General features: G+C 46.6%; 1 protein-coding gene across 7 annotated transcripts in view; it reads left to right on the top strand.

Moving 5' to 3' along the window:
• Positions 1-22,176, top strand: part of MYO16 (myosin XVI) — a 1,104,874-nt gene that overhangs the window by 582,208 nt on the left and 500,490 nt on the right. For all 7 annotated transcript variants that reach the window (XM_063953181.1, XM_063953183.1, XM_063953182.1 and 4 more), the window contains one exon: positions 21,228-21,327. In XM_063953181.1, the coding sequence (XP_063809251.1) occupies positions 21,228-21,327 (100 nt within the window). The remainder of the gene's footprint in view (positions 1-21,227; positions 21,328-22,176) is intronic.

Raw genomic sequence — 22,176 nt, 5'->3', positions numbered from 1 at the left:
CATTTTTACCCCATGTCCCCTCACAGCCTAAGAAGGCGCCGTTTTATCAGGTTCAGTCCTTTCGGACCAAGAAAAACAGGCGTGGAAAAGGCGGGTCCTTTCTGTACAGAGGCAGAGGTAGGGGAAAAAGACTGCAACAAACAGCAGGTTCCCAGGAGCAAAAGTCCTCCCCCGCTTCTTCTTCCAAGTCCGCCGCATGACGGTGGGGCTCCACAGGCGGAGCCAGGTACGGTGGGGGGCCGCCTCAAGAATTTCAGCGATCAGTGGGCTCGCTCACAGGTGGATCCCTGGATCCTTCAAATAGTATCTCAGGGGTACAAACTGGAATTCGAGGCGTCTCCACCCCACCGGTTCCTAAAATCTGCCTTGCCGATTGCTCCCTCAGACAGGGAGGCGGTGCTAGCGGCAATTCACAAGCTGTATTCCCAGCAGGTGATAATCAAGGTACCCCTACTTCAACAAGGCCGGGGTTACTATTCCACACTATTTGTGGTACCGAAACCGGACGGTTCGGTGAGACCCATTTTAAATTTGAAATCCTTGAACACATACATAAAAAAATTCAAGTTCAAGATGGAATCGCTCAGGGCGGTTATTGCGAGCCTGGACGAGGGGGATTACATGGTATCCCTGGACATCAAGGATGCTTACTTGCATGTCCCCATTTACCATCCTCACCAGGAGTACCTCAGATTTGTGGTACAGGATTGCCATTACCAATTCCAGACGCTGCCGTTTGGACTGTCCACGGCACCGAGGGTATTTACCAAGGTGATGGCGGAAATGATGATACTCCTTCGAAAAAAGGGAGTTTTAATTATCCCGTACTTGGACGATCTCCTAATAAAAGCGAGGTCCAAGGAACAGTTGTTGGTGGGAGTAGCACTATCTCAGGAGGTGCTGCACCAGCACGGCTGGATTCTGAATATCCCAAAGTCACAGCTGGTTCCGACGACACGACTACTGTTCCTGGGTATGATTCTGGATACAGTCCAGAAAAAAGTGTTTCTCCCGGAGGAGAAAGCCAGGGAGTTGTCATCTCTAGTCAGAGACCTCCTGAAACCAAAACAGGTATCAGTGCATCGCTGCACGCGGGTCCTGGGAAAGATGGTGGCTTCTTACGAAGCAATTCCCTTCGGCAGGTTCCATGCCAGAATCTTTCAGTGGGACCTGTTGGACCAGTGGTCCGGATCGCATCTTCAGATGCATCGCTTGATAACCCTGTCTCCAAGAACCAGGGTGTCGCTACTGTGGTGGCTGCAGAGTGCCCATCTTCTAGAGGGCCGCAGGTTCGGCATACAGGACTGGGTCCTGGTGACCATGGATGCCAGCCTTCGAGGCTGCGGGGCAGTCACACAGGGAAGAAACTTCCAAGGACTATGGTCGAGTCAGGAGACTTCCCTTCACATAAATATTCTGGAACTAAGGGCCATCTACAATGCCCTAAGTCAAGCAAAATCCCTGCTCCTACACCAGCCGGTGCTGATCCAGTCAGACAACATCATGGCAGTCGCCCATGTAAATCGACAGGGCGGCACAAGAAGCAGGATGGCGATGGCGGAAGCCACAAGAATTCTCCGATGGGCGGAGAATCATGTACTAGCACTGTCAGCAGTGTTCATTCCGGGAGTGGACAACTGGGAAGCAGACTTCCTCAGCAGACACGACCTCCACCCGGGAGAGTGGGGACTTCATCCAGAAGTCTTCCAGATGCTGGTAAACCGTTGGGAAAAACCACAGGTGGACATGATGGCGTCCCGCCTCAACAAAAAGTTAAAAAGATATTGCGCCAGGTCAAGGGACCCTCAGGCGATAGCTGTGGACGCGCTAGTGACACCGTGGGTGTACCAGTCGGTTTATGTGTTCCCTCCTCTGCCTCTCATACCAAAGGTATTGAGAATAATAAGAAAGCGAGGAGTAAACACCATTCTCGTGGTTCCGGATTGGCCAAGATGAGCGTGGTACCCGGAACTTCAAGAGATGCTCTCAGAGGACCCGTGGCCTCTACCGCTCAGACAGGACCTGCTACAACAGGGGCCCTGTCTGTTCCAAGACTTACCGCGGCTGCGTTTGACGGCATGGCGGTTGAACACCGGATCCTAAAGGAAAAGGGTATTCCGGAAGAAGTCATTCCTACGCTTATTAAGGCCAGGAAAGATGTTACGGCAAAGCATTATCACCGCATATGGCGGAAATATGTTGCATGATGCGAGGCCAAAAAGGCCCCAACAGAGGAATTTCAACTAGGTCGATTTCTGCATTTCCTGCAAGCAGGAGTGAATATGGGCCTAAAACTAGGCTCCATTAAAGTACAGATCTCGGCTCTGTCGATTTTCTTTCAAAAAGAACTAGCTTCAGTACCTGAAGTTCAGACATTTGTGAAAGGAGTGCTGCATATTCAGCCCCCGTTTGTGCCTCCTGTGGCACCTTGGGATCTCAACGTGGTGTTGAGTTTCTTAAAATCACATTGGTTTGAGCCACTAAAAACCGTGGATCTGAAATATCTCACGTGGAAAGTGGTCATGTTATTGGCCTTGGCTTCAGCCAGGCGAGTGTCAGAATTGGCGGCTTTATCATGTAAAAGCCCTTATCTGATTTTCCATATGGATAGGGCAGAATTGAGGACTCGTCCCCAATTTCTCCCTAAGGTGGTGTCAGCGTTTCACCTGAACCAGCCTATTGTGGTGCCTGCGGCTACTAGGGATTTGGAGGACTCCAAGTTGCTAGACGTTGTCAGGGCCCTGAAAAAATATATGTTTCCAGGACAGCTGGAGTCAGAAAATCTGACTCGCTGTTTATCCTGTATGCACCCAACAAGCTGGGTGCTCCTGCTTCTAAGCAGTCTATTGCTCGCTGGATTTGTAGTACAATTCAGCTTGCACATTCTGTGGCAGGCCTGCCACAGCCAAAATCTGTAAATGCCCATTCCACAAGGAAGGTGGGCTCATCTTGGGCGGCTGCCCGAGGGGTCTCGGCTTTACAACTTTGCCGAGCAGCTACTTGGTCAGGGGCAAACACGTTTGCAAAATTCTACAAATTTGATACCCTGGCTGAGGAGGACCTGGAGTTCTCTCATTCGGTGCTGCAGAGTCATCCGCACTCTCCCGCCCGTTTGGGAGCTTTGGTATAATCCCCATGGTCCTTACAGAGTTCCCAGCATCCACTAGGACGTCAGAGAAAATAAGAATTTACTCACCGGTAATTCTATTTCTCGTAGTCCGTAGTGGATGCTGGGCGCCCATCCCAAGTGCGGATTGTCTGCAATACTTGTAAATAGTTATTGTTAACTAAAGGGTTATTGTTGAGCCATCTGTTGAGAGGCTCAGTTGTTTTCATACTGTCAAACTGGATATAGTATCACGAGTTGTACGGTGTGATTGGTGTGGCTGGTAAGAGTCTTACGCGGGATTCTAAATCCTTCCTTATTATGTCTGCTCGTCCGGGCACGGTGTCCTAACTGGGGCTTGGAGGAGGGTCATAGTGGGAGGAGCCAGTGCACACCAGGTAGTCCTAAATCTTTCTAGAGTGCCCAGCCTCCTTCGGAGCCCGCTATTCCCCATGGTCCTTACGGAGTTCCCAGCATCCACTACGGACTACGAGAAATAGAATTACCGGTGAGTAAATTCTTATTTTTCCCCATTAGTACTACTTTCAACCAAACACATTTTGCCATTTTGGTCCATGCCTTCCCTTAATTTGACAAGAAAATGCACCCTCTCCCTGCCTTTATACGTGAAATAGGGATCAGAATGAGTTACTGACGATCGGGATGCCGGGTGTCAGTATACCAACAATGGCATCCCAATCGTCAGTATGCCGCGGAGTGAGCATTAAGAGTCCCCTTGCGGGCTTGGTGGCTGCGCTTACCACAGGTTTATTCCCACTCTATGGGTGTCGTGGACACCCACAAGAGAGAATAGCCCCCGTTAGCTGGGATTCCGGCTGGCGGCAGGATCATGACCGCTGGGATCCTGACTGCTGGCAACTTAACTACATACCCATGAAATACTGTGTGTGCATTGCATTAACAGTACATGAGTTATAGGAGATGGAGATGGGGTAAATTTTGAGGTTCAAAGGGGCCTATTTATCCAATAATATACATTATGTGGGATGTCCCCAGAAAACACACGTTTTCACCGCAAATATTAAGTATCATCCCAATGTACCATGGAGGGACCAGGGCTGTTTGTAGAAAATTTGGCAACCAGTGCGAGCATTAAAAAAATAATACACCCCCTCCCCCACAGTTTTTTATTATTTTACCAGCTCCCTGTGAGGGGGCATGGGCTTGCTAAAATGGGTATGGCCTTGCAGGGAAAGACTACCTTACACCCCAGTTTTTGACCCTGCATCAACAGACCCTGCCACCACAGAAAAAAATAAAAAAAATTCCACCATATTAAGCCCCACACAGTAATGCCTCTTGCACCATATTATGCTCCCTGCACCATATTATGCCATAATCCGCAGTGCCTTTGGTACATTTTGCCCTACAGTAAAGTTTATAATTCCTTTTAAATTATCTGCTCGCTGCCAAGGGTTTCATGCACTGGGTGTCACGCTTGTTGCCAGGGGTTTAATGCGCTGGGTGTCATGCTCGTTGCTAGGGGTTTCATGCGCTGGGTGTCATGATTGTTGCCAGGTGTGTCATGCACTGGGTGTCATGCTTGTTGCCAGGGGTTTTGTGCTCTGGGATCCATGCTTGTAGCCAACGGTAATGCTCCTTGCCAAGGGTGTATGTATACTCGTTGGCAGGCTCCAGCCCCCCAGTGCTGATATTCTGCTTACCCTTCTCCCTCTAGAATAGTACTCCACTCGGGGGCGGAGTTTCGCAAAATTATGTGGTTGTGTTGTGACTTTACGATGCAACCGCATCATTCCGCAAAACTCTGTCCCCCAAGCGGAATACTATGCTAGAGGGAAAAGGGGAGCAGAAGGAGCCACAAAGTGCCGCGGCGGACGCCCCATACATTTGCATGGCTCGCCCATCGTAAGAAACAGGACTGAGAGGGACTGCAGCAGAACTCTCCATATTTGCCACAGTCCCTCCATTTCTGACATGAGCAGTAGCTTCCTGTGGGGACTGTGAAGCCTATGGGTTACATTTTGTAGAAATTACCGGCACTGGCCGATGCACATACATTCTCAGTAGCGCTACGATTGTCCTGATAGAGGAGTCAAAAAAAACGCTAATGTGGTGACTTCACTCCAAACACGTTACACTGAGGAGGTCCTTTTGGAGCCCCTTTGTGTGAGTTTAGATACATTCGGGAGATATCAAATTTCTAATTGCCGTGAATACTAGCGATAAGAAATTACATTTCTGCTGCGGGGTACACTGGGCTCCACACGGAAAAACATGGTGCACCTGGGGGCGTTGTTGGACACTCACAACCAGTGGTTGTTCTTGTCTCGGGAGAAAGACCTGAAGCTTCAGGACAGGAATCGATGCTTCATATCCCGTCCGCAAGTGTCAATACATTCGGCAATGCAAGTGCTAGGTCTCATGGTGTCGACTTTTGACATGGTGGAGTACGCTTAATTCCATTCCCGCCCTCTCCAGAGGCTGATTCTTGCCAAGTGGGACGGCCTTCCTCACCGGATCAGGTCTCAAATGATCTCATTGTCTCCGGAGGTCTGTCTGTCACTGAGCTGGTGGCTTCAGGACCAACGATTGGGCATGGGTTGTCCCTTCTGGATCTCCAACTGGGTCCTTCTGACGATGGACGCCAGTCTGAGGGGTTGGGGTACGGTGTTGGAGCAACATTCCCTTCAGGGTTGGTGGACCAGGGAGGAGTCTCTCCTCCCGATAAACATTCTGGAATTGCGGGCGGTGTTTAACTCATTGAACTTGGCCCAGCATTTAATTCAGAACAGACCTGTTCAAGTACAGTTGGAAAACTCCACCACGGTGGCGTACATCAATCATCAAGGCGGCACTTGAAGCCGCATGGCAATGAGGTAAGTATCACGGATTCTTCAGTGGGCGGAACGCCATCTACCAGCCATATCGACAGTGTTCATTCTGGGGGTCCTAAACTGGGAAGCGGACTTTCTCAGTCATTAGGACGTACACGCCAGAGAGTGGCGCCTCCATCCAGAAGTGTTCCAACTCCTCGTGGACAAATGGGGCCTTCCAGATGTGGACCTGATGGCATCTTGACACAATCACAAGGTTACGGTATTCGGAGCAAGGACAAGGGATCCTCAAGCAGCGTTCGTGGACGCACTGGCAATTCCATGGAACTTTCGGCTGCCATACGTGTTCCCTCCGGTGTCACTCCTGCCCAGAGTAATAAGGAAGTTCAAGCAAGAAGGAGGAATCCTACTTCTGATCGCTCCAGCGTGGCCCAGACGGCATTGGTTCTCAAACCTTCAGGGTCTCTTGATAGAGCGTCCCTTTCTACTTCCGCAGCACCCAGATCTCCTCGTTCAGGGACCCTGTGTATATCAGGATTTAGCCTGATTGGCTTTGACGGCGTGGCTCTTGAAGCTTCCGTCCTAAGGGCCAAAGGATTTTCTGAGACTGTCATTCAAACCATGTTGAAGGCCCGGAAACCGGCCTCTGCCTGGATTTATCATCGGGTCTGGAATTCTTACTTTGCTTGGTGCGCATCTAACAATCATGACGCTTACAAGTTTAGTACGGCCAAACTTTTGGCGTTTTTACAGTAGGGCCTTGACTTGGGCCTTCGTCTGGCCTCCATCAAGGTTCATATTTCTGCCTTGTCGGTTTGGTTCCAGAGAAAAATTGTGATATTACCTGATGTTCATACGTTCACTCAGGGTGTGTTGCGGATTCAACCTCCGTATGTCCCACCTGTAGCTCCTTGGGACTTGTCGGTGGTTCTGGAGGCGTTGCAAGGGTCTCCCTTTGAGCCCCTTGACTCTGCAGACCTTAAGTGGCTTTCCCTTAAGGTGTTTTTTCTGCTGGCTATTGCCTCTGCTAGACGGGTGTCGGATTTGGGTGCCTTGTCCTGTAGGTCACCATATCTGATTTTTCACCGTGACCGGGCGGTTCTTAGAACACGTCCTGGGTATTTACCAAAGGTGGTGTCTTCTTTCCACCTTAATCAGGAGATCGTGGTTCCGGCCTTTGCCTCTCCTGATTTGTCTTCCAAAAAAAGGTATTTGGATGTGGTACAGGGTCTCCGTATCTATGTGAAGAGAACTGCCTCCATTCGGAGGTTAGATTCTCTCTTTGTGCTGTTTGGTTTTCACAAAAGTGGCTGGCCTGCTCACAAGCAGACACTGGCCAGATGGATTAGAATGGTGATTGCATATGCTTATGTACAGGCTGGTCGTCCTGCTCCTGCTACTATAAAGGCCCATTCTACTCGGTCCATTGGACCTTCTTGGGCGGCCCGCCGTGGTGCGACCCTTGAACAATTGTGCAAGGCGGCTATGTGATCCTCAGTGAACACGTTCAGAATGTTTTATGCCTTCGATACTTCTGCCTCCCAGGATGTGGAAGTATCGAAGGCATAAAACGCCGGGTTCTTGTGCCCGCTACAGTACGTCCCCTCCTATAAGGAACTGCTTTAGGACATCCCCAATGTCATTCCCTGTAGAGCCCAGTGTACCCTGCAGCAGAAAATGAGATTTATGGTAAGAACCTACCATTGGTAAATCTCTTTCTGCGAGGTACACTGGGCTCCACAGGGCGCCCACCCTGACGCACTTTGCTTCTTTGTGTTGGTATGGCATTAGCTGCTGACACTTTCTACTGTCGTGAGAATGTGGTGTATGTGGCTACAAACAGTTGTCAACTCTTTTGCCTGCTACTGCATTGGACTGGTTAACAAAAACTGAGCTCCTGTGCATGGAGGCGGGGTTATAGAGGAGGCAGCGCTATGCATCTTGGGAAAAAGGTCAAAGCTTTGAGCCTGTTGGTGCTTCGGATCGAGATCCTACTCTACACCCCAATGTCATTCTCTGTGGAGCCCAGTGTACCTGAGAGAAAGAGATTTAACAACGGTAAGTTCATACAATAAATCTCGTTTTATTGGTGCTGAAACCCAATAGTTGTGAAATTACTCCTTAATTTAGAGTAAAAGAAAGTTGTCAAGGAGCACTCTATGGTTATTATTATTATTATTTTCAATTACTTTTATACTGCAGCGCATACTGTATATATATTTTGCAGCACTTTACAGAGAATATTTGATCATTCACATTAGTCGCTTCCCTAGAGGAGCTTACAATCTATGTGCCTAATTCAGGCCTGATCACTCCTCTGCGAATTTGCAGAGGTTTGCGATCGGATAGTCACCGCCCAGACAGAGTGAAATTCTGCCACGTGCAAGTCTACATACGCCCTGCAAAAAGCATTGCAAACGCTGGTAAGCTACCAAACTATTCACAACTCACCATGTTTTTTCCAGTCTGTGCATAACCCAGGATAACTCCTACTGTGCGAAAGACACAGGCTGATCGGGCCGGGCTGACGTCACACACCCTCCCTAAAAATGCGTGGGCACGCCTGTGTTTTTCCTGACACTCCCAGAAAATGGCCAGTTACCACCCCCAAACGTCTGCTTTTTAACCTTTAAGATTGAGAATGTTAGTTGTGGTTTTGTCCTGTTCTATAGGATTGTTAGGGTAGTTGTTTGTGTAGTTTTAGCTGATGCTAGCTACATTTAGTACCTCTCCGATCTTGTTTTCACCCTCCCTATATCTCTATTGTGTGTGTGAATTCACTGCATTGGTTCAGCTTACTCAAATGAGGACCACAAGCAACAAGAATGTTGATATAATACTAGGATTCCTTTATAATAGGCTTCTCTTAAGAAGTCACAGTGCTGTGTCTGTAGTCACAGCATAATACAAAAACAGTGTTTTAAAAATAAAAATATATTGATTTAAACCAGCCGACAATTTTAAACGTTTTTTTTTTTTTCAGGATTGTTTTGCACCTGATCTAGTTATACCAGCGTAAAACAGTATATGTTATATCATGCAAGAGCTTTACTACTGTTTTTGATTATAGTCATATTTATATTAAGCATATTTATGATTTTGTTTAGTACACAGGCCAGTGTGGACATTGTTTAGGAGTCATTCAAGTGTTTTGGGACCTGGCTGAATAAATTATCAATATTACCTAATTTAATTCTGCATTCTGAAAGCCCAGGAAGCAGTTACTGGTATAGTTATAAATTGCGTTATACAGTGTTTAATGTTCCAAGAGAATAAATATTGACAGTAAAGCACTGAAGCAGATGGTAACAAATTTAGTGGAAAATAGTTCATAATTGGTACTACGGTCACATAACCTGAGACTACTTATACACGCAACATAAATAGCTGATTGTGTAACTTCTCTCTTTTTTGGTCTAGATTAATATTTGCAAAAATGCAAAATAAAAGATTATAGAACAAATGTTATTTTTCGCATAATAAATATCTTATACTATATATATATACACATTTCAGACATGTTATATATATATACAGTGGCAAACGCAGGATTTGCATGGGGGGGTTTCCAGAACTGGGCGGAGCCAATCACGGGGGTGGGGACTGAGGTGACCCAGTATATGCTGGGTCCGTAAAACTAGTGTGTGTGTATATATATATATATATATATACATACATATATCTACACACACATATATATATATACATATATATATATATACACACACACACACAGACACACACACACACACACACACACATATACACATATACATAGCATATTAAACATGCATATATATATATATATCATGTGTGTGTGTTTATATGTATGTATGTATATACATGTGTATATATGTATGCACATGGATATATATGTACTATAATTAATATAAAGTAAACTTTTATTGCACTTACAAGTGCCACCAGGAAGACAGCAGGCTGCAGAGGACGCTAGACAGCCATTAATAATACTCATGCAGCTAAAAAAAAAAAAAAATTTTTTTTTTTTTTTTTAGTGGAGGGGGGTTTCTGGGTGCTCGGAAACCCCCCCTGGGTGCGCCACTGATATACACATTTCAGACATGGTAACAGTCATACTGAGTTCTTTTACTTTTTAAAGGTACTTTAAATATTATTGAAGCCATATTCAGTTACATTTTTAACCATTTGTATAGTTCAGAATTATTTTCAAAATATGCTATGTCCTTATCTTATAACCTCATCTTTTTTTTACAGGACCCCCAACTCCTCAACTTGGGTTAGGTATATTGCTCTATCAAAATGTAGTCATTCAAAACATACTGTACAGTACATCCAGAAAGTATTCACAGTGCTTCACTTTTTCCACATTTTGTTATGTTAAAGCCTTATTCCAAAATTGAATGATTTAATTTTTTCCCTCAAAATTCTAAACACAATATGCCATAATGACAAAGTGGAAAAAAAACATATTTTTTTTAGATTTTTGCAAATTTGTTAAAAATAAAAAACTAAGAAATCACATATACAAGTATTCACAGCCTTTGCGCAATACTTTGTTGATGCACCTTTGGCAGCAATTACAGCCTCAAGTCTTTTTGAATACGATGCCACAAGCTTGGCACACCTATCTTTGGGCAGTTTCGCCCATTCCTCTTTTCAGCACCTCTAAAGCTCCATCAGGTTGGATGGGAAGCGTCTGTGCACAGCCATTTTCAGATCTCTCCAGAGATGTTCAATCGGATCCAAGTCTGGGCTCTGACTGGGCCACTCAAGGACATTCACAGAATTGTCCTGAAGCCACTCCTTTGATATCTTGGCTGAGTGCTTAGGGTCGTTGTCCTGCTGAAAGATGAACAGTTGCCCCAGTCTGAGGTCAAGAGCACTCTGGAGCAGGTTTTCATCCACAATGTCTCTGTACATTGCTGCATTCATCTTTCCCTCTATCCTGACTAGTCTCGCAGTTCCTGCCACTGAATAACATCCCCACAGCATGATGCTGCCACCACCATGCTTCACTGTAGGGATGGTATTGGCCTGGTGATGAGCGGTGCCTGGTTTCCTACAAACATGACCCTGGCATTCATGCCAAAGAGTTGAATCTTGTCTCATTAGACAAGATGTTTCTCATGGTCTGAGCATCCTTCAGGTGCATTTTGGCAAATTCCAGGCGGGCTGTCATGTGCTTTTTACTAAGGAGTGGCTTCCGTCTGGCCACTCTACCATACAGGCCTGATTGGTGGATTGCTGCAGAGATGGTTGTCCTTCTGGAAGGTTCTCCTCTCTCAACAGAGGAATGCTGTAGCTCTGACAGAGTGACCATTGGGTTCTTGGCTACCTCCCTGACTAGCGCCCTTCTCCCCTGATCGCTCAGTTTAGACGGCCGGCCAGCTAGGAAGAGTCATGGTGGTTCCGAACTTCTTCCATTTATGGATGATGGAGGCCACTGTGCTCATTGGGACCTTCAAAACAGTAGATATTTTTCAGTACCCTTCCCCAGATTTGCGCCTCGAGACAGTCCTGTTTCAGAGGTATACAGACAATTCCTTTGACTTCATGCTTGGTTTGTGCTCAGGCATGCATGGTCAAGTGTGGGACCTTATATAGGGGGTAATTCAGACCTGATCGCTAGGGTGCGTTTTTTGCATCCCTGCGATCAGGTAGTCGCCACCTGAGGGGGAGGGTATGGAGTGTGTGCAGTTGTGTGATCGTATTTGTAGCAGAACTGCACCAACATCATTTTGTGCAGTTGCTGCTCAGCCCAGGATTTACTCTGCCGCTGCGATGACCGGGGCTGGAGCTGACGTCAGAAACCCTCCCTCCAAACGCCTGCTTCCTCCTGCATTTTCCCGGACATTCCTAGAAAACGGTCAGCTGCCACTCACAAACACCCTCTTCCTGTGAATCTCCTTGTGATTGCCCGTGCGTTCGGAAATTTTGCACCATCCCGTCGCTAACAGGCGATCCCCATTGCTGCGGTCTGTCGCGCCTACGCATACGCAGTTCAGATCTGATCACAGGCTATGATGAAAATGCAGCCTAGCGATCAGGTCTGAATTACCCCCATAGACAGGTGTGTGCCTTTCCAAATCATTTTCCATCAACTGAATTTACCACAGGTGGACTCCAATTAAGCTGTATTAACATCTCAAGGATGATCAGTGGAAACAGGATGCACCTGAGCTTAATTTTGAGCTTCATGGCAAAGGCTGTGAATACTAATGTACATGTGACTGATTTCTTAGTTTTTTATTTTTAATAAATTTGCCAAAATCTCAAAAAAAACTTTTTTCATGTTGTCATTATGGGGTATTGTGTGTAGAATTTTGAGGGTAAAATGTAATGTATTCCATTTTGGAATAAGGCTGTAACATAACAAAATGTGGAAAAAGTGAAACGCTGTGAATACTTTCCGGATTCACTGTAGATACCATAATGTCGACAGGTACAATATTAGACAACCAAAATGGTAGCATGGACTATACTGTGTGTTGGCAATCAAGTAGACAGTCAAAATGTTGCATTGTGTGCAATGGTGCTACCCGGGTGGGGTGGGGAAGGTCTGGGTGAAGATTGAAGCAGAGGAGTTGGGTTTAGCCACAATGTCCTCATTATTGTGGCTCTCTAAGAATCTACGTCCACGAGCGGTTCATTCCCATCCTGTTATATATCGCTCACTAGCTGTCTGGGACTTAGTAAATAGACGGTTTAAGCTGGCTCCACTTCCGTCATGCCTGATCCCACTATTCCACAATCCGGCTTTCCCCCCGGGGCTGTGCCGGTCCTCTTTCACCACCTGGCTCTTGGGCAACATATACTATCTTAATGAGATCACTACTGATACAACTTTTCCTCAGTTCTCAGTAGTTCATGATGGAACAGTAATCCCATCCACAGATTTCTTTCGCTATCTTCAGATTCATCACTTCCACTCCACAACCATCTCAACTCTCACTAACAGAAATTTAATCTCCTGACACTTGAGATAGGTGTTGGAGGGGTGTGATGCCGAGGGCACGTTTTTACATATCTGGTGGTCCTGTCCGAAACTCGCCAGCACTTAGCGGGAGATTACTACTCTACTCTTGCACCTATTTGAAATTGTTATTCCTTTAGATCCCCAATTTTTTCTGCTCCCCTTGCCTCTTCCTAGCCTCACCCGACACCAAAATAAAATATTTCGCCACATAGTTTCTGCTATGACCTGCCAAATAGCTGCTGACTGGAAGAGCCCGACGCCTTCCCCTATGCTGGTAATACTGTCTCGAGTATGCAGGGTCGGACTGGCCCACAGGGGTACAGGGGAAACCACCGGTGGGCCCCACTGCCTGAGTGCCCACTCCTTCCTCTAGGGATCAGGTTCCAGACTCTGCACTTGTATTATACATGGTAGATATGGTGCATTACACTGCACAAGACTATTGTGTATTTCAAGCCTCTGTGAAGGCTGACCACATCCCCTTTGTAGGCTGGCCACACCCCCAAGTATGGGCCCCTATTACTGCATTCCCCGGTGGGCCCTTCATAACCCAATCCGGCACTGCGAGTATGGTATGTTTTTAAAATGGAATACATGACCGCTGTTATTTGCAATTCTTCAAAATCATTTAATAAGTTTTGGTCTTCCTGGCTGGCACCTGAACACGCTCCCTCGCCATTTGTTACCTGATATATTAAACATGATGCTTAAACCCTTTGAGCTTGGAAGTCACCCCCTTCTTCTTCTTCTCTTTTCCATTCGTTCTTTCCTTCTTCATGCTCCCTTCTCTTCTACCCTATTATTATTATTATTATTATTATTATTATTACATTTTATTTATAGGGCACCACAAGTGTTTCGCAGCGCCATACAAAGGACAGTACAAGGAGACAAAACTTAGCATAACAGTAAATAAATAACAAAAATGGAGTGCAAGTGACAAAGAGCACCACAATTCTCAAAACATAATACAGCTTAGATGTAAGTAGCGAGGGAGTAAACATTGTACTACTTGGGGCTGGCGGCCATAGATAGAGAGGAACCTTTACCAATAGGCGAAAAAGCAGGTAAAGATTGTCGCTGAGTGAAATGTGTCGAGAAGAGGGCTTAGACAACAAGAGGAAAGAGGGCCCTGCTCTGAAGAGCTAACAATCTAGTGGGGAGGGGCGACAGACAGATAACATGAGGTGCAAGCAAGCAGGAGGAAGCCTGATGGCGGTATGCAAGCAAAGCAGAGATGTTCAAGGCATAGGGCAGGGGGATGGAGGAGCAGCCTCCATCCCCCAGCTATTCCTTCTTCTCTATGACGGTTGGCCACACCGTCGCTGCAAAATATCTCTTTCGTTCTTATACCTCAAAAATTGGATCCCTTTTTTCTCTAACGTCCTAGAGGATGCTGGGGACTCCGTAAGGACCATGGGGATAGACGGGCTCCGCAGGAGACATGGGCACTTTAAGAAAGACTTTAGGTCTGGGTGTGCACTGGCCCCTCCCTCTATGCCCCTCCTCTAGACCTCAGTTTGATACTGTGCCCAGAGGAGATGGGTACACTACAGTGAGCTCTCCTAAGCTTCCTGTCAGAAAGTATATTTGTTAGGTTTTTTATTTTCAGGGAGCCTGCTGGCAACAGACTCCCTGCATCGAGGGACTGAGGAGAGAGAAACAGACCTACTTCTATGAGTTTCAAGGCTCTGTTTCTTAGGCTACTGGATACCATTAGCTCCAGAGGGATTGGTACGCAGGTATCACCCTCGCCGTCCGTCCCAGAGCCGCGCCGCCGTCCTCCTCGCAGAGCCGGAAGATAGAAGCCGGGTGAGTATGAGAAGAAAAGAAGACTTCAGAGGCGGCAGAAGACTTCATGATCTTCACTGAGGTAACGCACAGCAGTAAAGCTGTGCGCCATCGCTCCCATACACCTCACACACCGCAGTCACTGTAAGGGTGCAGGGCGCAGGGGGGCGCCCTGGGCAGCAATAAAACCTCTCCATTGGCAAAATAAGTATATACATGTACAGATGGGCACTGTACATGTATATAACAGAGCCCCCGCCAGTTTTCAGGAACTTTGAGCGGGACAGAAGCCCGCCGCCGAGGGGGCGGGGCTTCTCCCTCAGCACTCACCGGCACCATTTTCTCCACAGCACAGCGCTGAGAGGAAGCTTCCCGGACTCTCCACTGCTTATACACGGTGATAGAGGGATTTTAAGAGGGGGGGGGGCAAATTTGGCGTATAAAAAAGTATAAACAGCGCTACTGGATAAACATTTCGCGTTTTTCTCCAGGGTCATATAGCGCTGGGGTGTGTGCTGGCATACTCTCTATCTGTCTCTCCAAAGGGCCTGGTGGGGAAACTATCTTCAGATAAGAGGTTCCCTGTGTGTGTGGTGTGTCGGTACGCGTGTGTTGACATGTCTGAGGTAGAAGGCTTACCTAGGGAGGAGGGGGAGCGTATGAATGTGAGGTCTCCGTCGTCGGTGCCGACACCTGACTGGATGGATATGTGGAATGTTTTAAGTGATAATGTGAACTTATTGCACAAAAGATTAGACAAAGCTGAAGCTAAGGAACAGTCAGGGAGTGAACCCATGCCTGCCCCTATGTCGCCGGGACCTTCAGGGTCTCAGAAGCGCCCACTATCCCAAATAGCAGACACTGATACCGACACGGATTCGGACTCCAGTGTCGACTACGATGATGCAAAGTTACAGCCAAAAGTGGCTAAATGTATTCGATATATGATTATTGCAATAAAAGAAGTGTTGCATATCACAGAGGAACCCCTTGTCCCTGACACGAGGGTACACATGTATAAGGGAAAGAAGCCTGAGGTAACTTTTCCCTCCTCACATGAGTTGAACGAATTATGTGAAAAAGCTTGGGAATCTCCAGACAAAAAACTGCAGATTCCCAAAAGGATTCTTATGGCGTATCCTTTCCCGCCAACGGACAGTATACGGTGGGAATCCTCCCCTAAGGTGGACAAAGCATTGACACGCTTGTCAAAAAAGATAGAGCTGCCATCCCAAGAGACGGCTACCCTCAAGGACCCTGCTGACCGCAAGCAGGAGGTTACCTTGAAATCCATTTACACACATTTTGGTACATTACTCAGACCGGCAATTGCGTCGGCCTAGGTTTGTAGCGCGATAGCAGCATGGACAGATTCCTTATCGGCGGAGATTGAGACCTTAGATAAGGATACCATTTTATTGACCCTAGGCCATATAAAGGATGCTGTCTTATTTATGAGAGATGCTCAAAGAGACATTAGTTTACTGGGTTCCAGAATAAACGCTATGTCAATCTCTGCTAGACGAGTCCTCTGGACCCGACAGTGGACAGGTGATGCCGACTCAAAAAGACATATGGAGGTTTTACCTTACAAGGGTGAGGAATTGTTTGGAGAAGGTCTCTCGGACCTGGTCTCCACAGCTACGGCAGGTAAATCGAATTTTTTGCCTTATGTTCCCTCACAACCTAAGAAAGCGCCACATTATCAAATGCAGTTCTTTCGTTCAAATAAAAGCAAAAGAGTACACGGATCGTCCTTTCTTGCCAGAGGTAAGGGCAGAGGTAAAAAGCTGCACAGCACTGCTAGTTCCCAGGAACAGAAGTCCTCCCCGGCTTCTGCAAAATCCACCGCATGACGCTGGGGCTCCGCTGAGGGAGTCCGCCCCAGTGGGGGCACGTCTTCGACTTTTCAGCCACATCTGGGTTCACTCACAGGTGGATCCCTGGGCAATAGAAATTGTTTTTCAGGGATACAAGCTGGAATTCGAAGAGGTGCCTCCTCGCCGATTTTTCAAATCGGCTCTACCAACTTCTCCCCTAGAAAGGGAGATAGTGTTAAATGCTATTCACAAATTGTGTCTTCAACAAGTGGTGGTCGAAGTTCCCCTGCTTCAGAGAGGGAAGGGATACTACTCAACTGTTTGTAGTTCCGAAACCGGACGGTTCGGTCAGACCCATATTGAATTTAAAATCCCTGAACCTATACTTAAAACGGTTCAAGTTCAAGATGGAATCGCTCAGAGCGGTCATCGCCAGCCTGGAAGGGGGGGATTTTATGGTATCTCTGGACATAAAGGATGCATACCTTCATGTCCCCATTTATCCACCTCACCAGGCGTACCTGAGATTTGCAGTACAGGATTATCATTACCAATTTCAGACGTTGCCGTTTGGGCTTTCCACGGCCCCGAGGATTTTCACCAAGGTAATGGCGGAAATTATGGTGCTCCTGCGCAAGCAGGGTGTCACAATTATCCCATACTTGGACGATCTCCTAATAAAAGCGAGATCACGAGAGAAGTTACTGAACAGCGTGTCACTTTCATTGAAGGTGTTACAGCAACACGGCTGGATTCTCAATATCCCGAAGTCACAGCTGGTTCCTACGACTCGTCTGACCTTCTTAGGCATGATTCTGGACACAGACCAGAAAAGGGTTTTTCTCCCGATAGAAAAAGCTCAGGAACTCATGACTCTAGTCAAGAACCTATTGAAGCCAAAACAAGTGTCAGTGCATCATTGCACTCAAGTCCTGGGAAAAATGGTGGCAACATACGAAGCCATTCCCTTCGGCAGGTTCCATGCAAGGACTTTCCAATGGGACCTATTGGACAAGTGCGAGGGTCACATCTACAAATTCATCAGCTGATCACCCTGTCCCCCAGGGCCAGGGTATCTCTCCTGTGGTGGCTGCAGAGTGCTCACCTTTTGGAAGGACGCAGGTTCGGCATTCAGGATTGGATCCTGGTGACCACGGACGCGAGCCTCAGAGGGTGGGGAGCAGTCACACAGGGAAGAAATTTCCAAGGACTTTGGACAAGTCAAGAGACTTGTCTTCACATCAACATCCTGGAACTGAGGGCCATATACAACGCCCTACATCAAGCGGAGAACTTGCTTCGCGACCAACCAGTTCTGATCCAGTCAGACAACATCACCGCAGTGGCTCATGTAAACCGCCAAGGCGGCACACGGAGCAGAGTGGCAATGGCAGAAGCCACCAAGATTCTTCGCTGGGCGGAAAATCATGTAAGCGCACTATCAGTAGTGTTCATTCCGGGAGTGGACAACTGGGAAGCAGACTTCCTAAGCAGACACGACCTGCATCCAGGGGAGTGGGGACTTCATCGGGTAGTTATCGCACAGATTGCAAGTCAGTGGGGATTGCCCCAGATAGACATGATGGCATCCCGCCTCAACAAAAAGCTACAGAGGTATTGCGCCAGATCAAAAGACCCTCAAGCGGTAGCTGTAGACGCCCTAGTGACACCGTGGGTGTTCCAGTCGGTCTATGTGTTTCCTCCTCTTCCTCTCATACCCAAGGTGTTGAGAATAATAAGAAAAAGAGGAGTACAAGACAATTCTCATTGTTCCAGATTGGCCATGAAGGACCTGGTATCCGGATCTGCTGGAAATGCTCACAAAAGATCAGTGGCCTCTTCCTCTACGACAGGACCTGTTACAACAGGGACCATGTCTGTTTCAAGACTTACCGTGGCTGCGTTTGACGGCATGGCGGTTGAACGCCGGATCCTAGCGGAAAAGGGCATTCCGGATGAGGTCATTCCTACTCTGATAAAGGCTAGGAAGGACGCCACAGCTAAACATTATCACCGTATATGGCGAAAATATGTTTCTTGGTGTGAGGCCAGGAATGCTCCTACGGAAGAATTCCATCTGGGACGTTTCCTTCACTTCCTACAGACTGGAGTGAATTTGGGCCTAAAATTAGGCTCCATTAAGGTTCAGATTTCGGCCTTATCTATTTTCTTTCAAAAATAATTGGCTTCTCTCCCAGAAGTACAGACTTTTGTGAAGGGAGTGCTGCATATTCAGCCTCCTTTTATACCTCCTGTGGCGCCTTGGGACCTCAACGTGGTGTTGAGTTTCTTTAAGTCGCACTGGTTTGAACCACTTCAAACGGTGGAGTTAAAATATCTCACTTGGAAGGTGGCCATGTTATTAGCTTTGGCTTCAGCTAGGCGAGTGTCGGAAATTGGTGGCTTTGTCTCATAAAAGCCCCTATCTGGTTTTCCATATGGATAGGGCGGAATTGCGGACCCATCCTCAATTCTTGCCTAAGGTGGTGTCATCTTTTCATATGAACCAACCTATTGTGGTGCCTGTGGCTACACGAGATTCCGAGTCCCTTGATGTAGTCAGGGCTTTGAAATTTTATGTGGCCAGAACGGCTAGAGTCAGGAAAACAGAAGCACTGTTTGTCCTATATGCAGCCAACAAGGTTGGCGCCCCTGCTTCAAAGCAGACTATTGCTCGCTGGATCTGTAATACGATTCAGCAGGCGCATTCTACGGCTGGATTGCAGTTACCAAAATCGGTCAAGGCCCATTCCACTAGGAAGGTGGGCTCGTCTTGTGCGGCTGCCCGAGGGGTCTCGGCACTGCAACTATGCCAAGCTGCTACTTGGTCGGGTTCAAACACCTTTGCAAAGTTCTATAAGTTTGTTACCCTGGCTGAGGAGGACCTAAGGTTTGCTCATTCGGTGCTGCAGAGTCATCCGCACTCTCCCGCCAGTTTGGGAGCTTTGGTATAATCCCCATGGTCCTTACAAAGTCCCCAGCATCCTCTAGGACGTTAGAGAAAATAAGATTTTAAACCTACCGGTAAATATTTTTCTCGTAGTCCGTAGAGGATGCTGGGCGCCTGTCCCAAGTGCGGACTACTTCTGTGAGACTTGTATATAGTTTTGCTTGCATAAGGGTTATGTTATAGTTTCATCAGGTTGGACTGATGCTACGTTGTTTTTTCATACTGTTAACGGTTTAATAGATACACAAGTTATACGGTGTGATTGGTGTGGCTGGTATGAATCTTGCCCTTGGATTAACTAAAATCCTTTCCTCGTACTGTCCATCTCCTCTGGGCACAGTTTCTGTAACTGAGGTCTAGAGGAGGGGCATAGAGGGAGGGGCCAGTGCACACCCAGACCTAAAGTCTTTCTTAAAGTGCCCATGTCTCCTGTGGAGCCCGTCTATCCCCATGGTCCTTATGGAGTCCCCAGCATCCTCTACGGAGTACGAGAAAAAGATTTACCGGTAGGTTTAAAATCTTATTTTTTTTTTTTGCTGTAGTTACTCTTTGTAATTATATTTGTAATGTCTGTCGGCAAGATTTCCTTGTAAGTTTTCTGAGATGTATTATATGTGATCCACTCAATAAAATTGTTTAAAAAAAAAAAAGTTGTATTGGCATTAGATCCATATTGGGTGGCACTCAAGGATGTTTTAAGTGGCACTTACAGGGTCAGACCCTCCCCTACTATGGAGCGATTCTGAGTTGGATGCCTCTGTACCCGCTTCTCCATATGACCGTGGCAGATTGCTTATTCACTTAGCCTAAAGCGAGAATCTTACCTTTCTATAATGAAAATCTGTGTGTTTGTGGAAGCCAATCCTACCCATTGTTCTTACATCCGCAACCGTGAGTGCAAATGATCTGGCTGACAGAGCAAAGAAGTTGGCTTACAAATCCACAGCACACTCACGAGGCAGAAGAGTTCTGTGTGATGGCAATAATCACACCCCGGATTTGCTCCCTTTTACACACTAGTGATCTCTGTCCTTGTGCAGATCCTGGATTTGGCGCATGCACATAAGCATGTTTCTTTCTTTGGCGCATGTACGATATTCTAAAACCCACGAGATTGATGCGCTACTTGCGTGTGTCTCAGAATCAGCTCCTGCATGGGCTGCACTGCTCCTGTCACAGAGGAGACCTTTTTTGGCATGCGCCATCATAAAACCGGTGGCCTGCATATGCAGTGAAGCCTGAAGCCAGGTAGTCCTGCTCACATTACAGTACAAAAATTTGGAAGCATTTAATGTTCTCCAGACTACAAGTTATCAACCTAGCTGGAATTAACTGGCCTAACAAAAGTAAGGAAGGACAGGGAAGCCACTAATATTTTTTAGCCATCTATAACTTTTGTTAAGTTTGTATGTTGTAATGGTGGTGACAAAACATTGTCTACCCCTGTGATAGATTACATTTTGTCATATGTTTAATATTTTTTATGTGGGAAAAATATTCCCACATAAAAAGCAGTGTAATATGAATATCCTAGTGAAACTTGTTTCTGAAAAAATCCTGAAGCTGAACAAAGCAAATGCATAACAACATGTTTTGTGTAATTTAACGCTGCATCAAAGTTAGGTGTAAATAATATAATAGTACAGTGTGTGCAGAATGTACTGAAAATGATCAACATAAAACACATGCTGTATATTATATTAGCTGCGGCAAATGTAGAGATAATCACAATATCTTGACTGTATGCCAACATTATTTTCCATTATCTGTTTATTTTCTCTTCCAGGTATCTGAACCACACAACTCCAGAAGAGATAAGCACACAAAGCAGAGAGAATGTCGCTAACCTCAAACAAGCACTGAATGCTTTGGGATTTAATAATCTTGTAAGTCAGTACAGTCTGTGTACAGTAGTTTTAACATCCAAACTTATAACTGACTAGGCACAACAATGAAATACATCGAAATATTAAAAAGTTTAAAAGCTATGCCTTATTTTGGGGCCTATGTATTATAGTAATACTCACAGCAGTGCTGCGATTAGTAACAGTCTGTATTGGGCATATATTACAGATATTTACATAGTTATCCCAACTATGTATTAAAAAGTCTGCAGGGATAAGACTGCCAGAATCACTCCCCCCCCGCAGCACATCCTGGCACATATAGTGGCAAGCTGCTCAATCAGATTGTGATGTCACTCAGGTGCTAAAAGGGAGGGGTAATTCTGTGTAAGAAAAAACTATTTGTGTTCCCTAATGCACACCGAGTGAAAAATAATACTATATAATAATCAGATAATACGGAGATTTTAGTTGCGTATATCTGCAGATATAGGGTTAAGCCCCCAGGCCGATCGGCAAGGCGTCTCCGTCACTGCCAGTGAGCACACAATACAGTGAGCATTTTTTAGAGTACCATACCCTATAAAGAGCAGTTTTGAGGGGATCAGTATGAAATGCCGGCGGACGGGATTCCAGCTGTCATGATCCCGACAGCGGGATCCCATCCGCCATAATGCTGGCAGCGGGGCAAGTAATAGAAAGCCCCTTGCGGGCTTCCCTCGCTGCGGGCATAATGTCTTTTCTCCCTCTATGGGTGTTGTGTACACCCACAAAGGGAGAATAGGCTGTTGCGCCGGTATTCCGGCAGCAGCATTTCACCGCTAGTTGGGATCCCGGCGTCGGCATTGTGACCTCCGGGATCCCGAATAGTGCTATTTTTACCGCTTCCCG

This window comes from Pseudophryne corroboree, chromosome 2 (assembly GCF_028390025.1).
Source record: "Pseudophryne corroboree isolate aPseCor3 chromosome 2, aPseCor3.hap2, whole genome shotgun sequence".
NCBI lineage: Eukaryota > Metazoa > Chordata > Amphibia > Anura > Myobatrachidae > Pseudophryne > Pseudophryne corroboree.
Note: the sequence above shows the minus strand (reverse complement) of the source record. Positions and strands in the feature narration are given on the sequence as shown.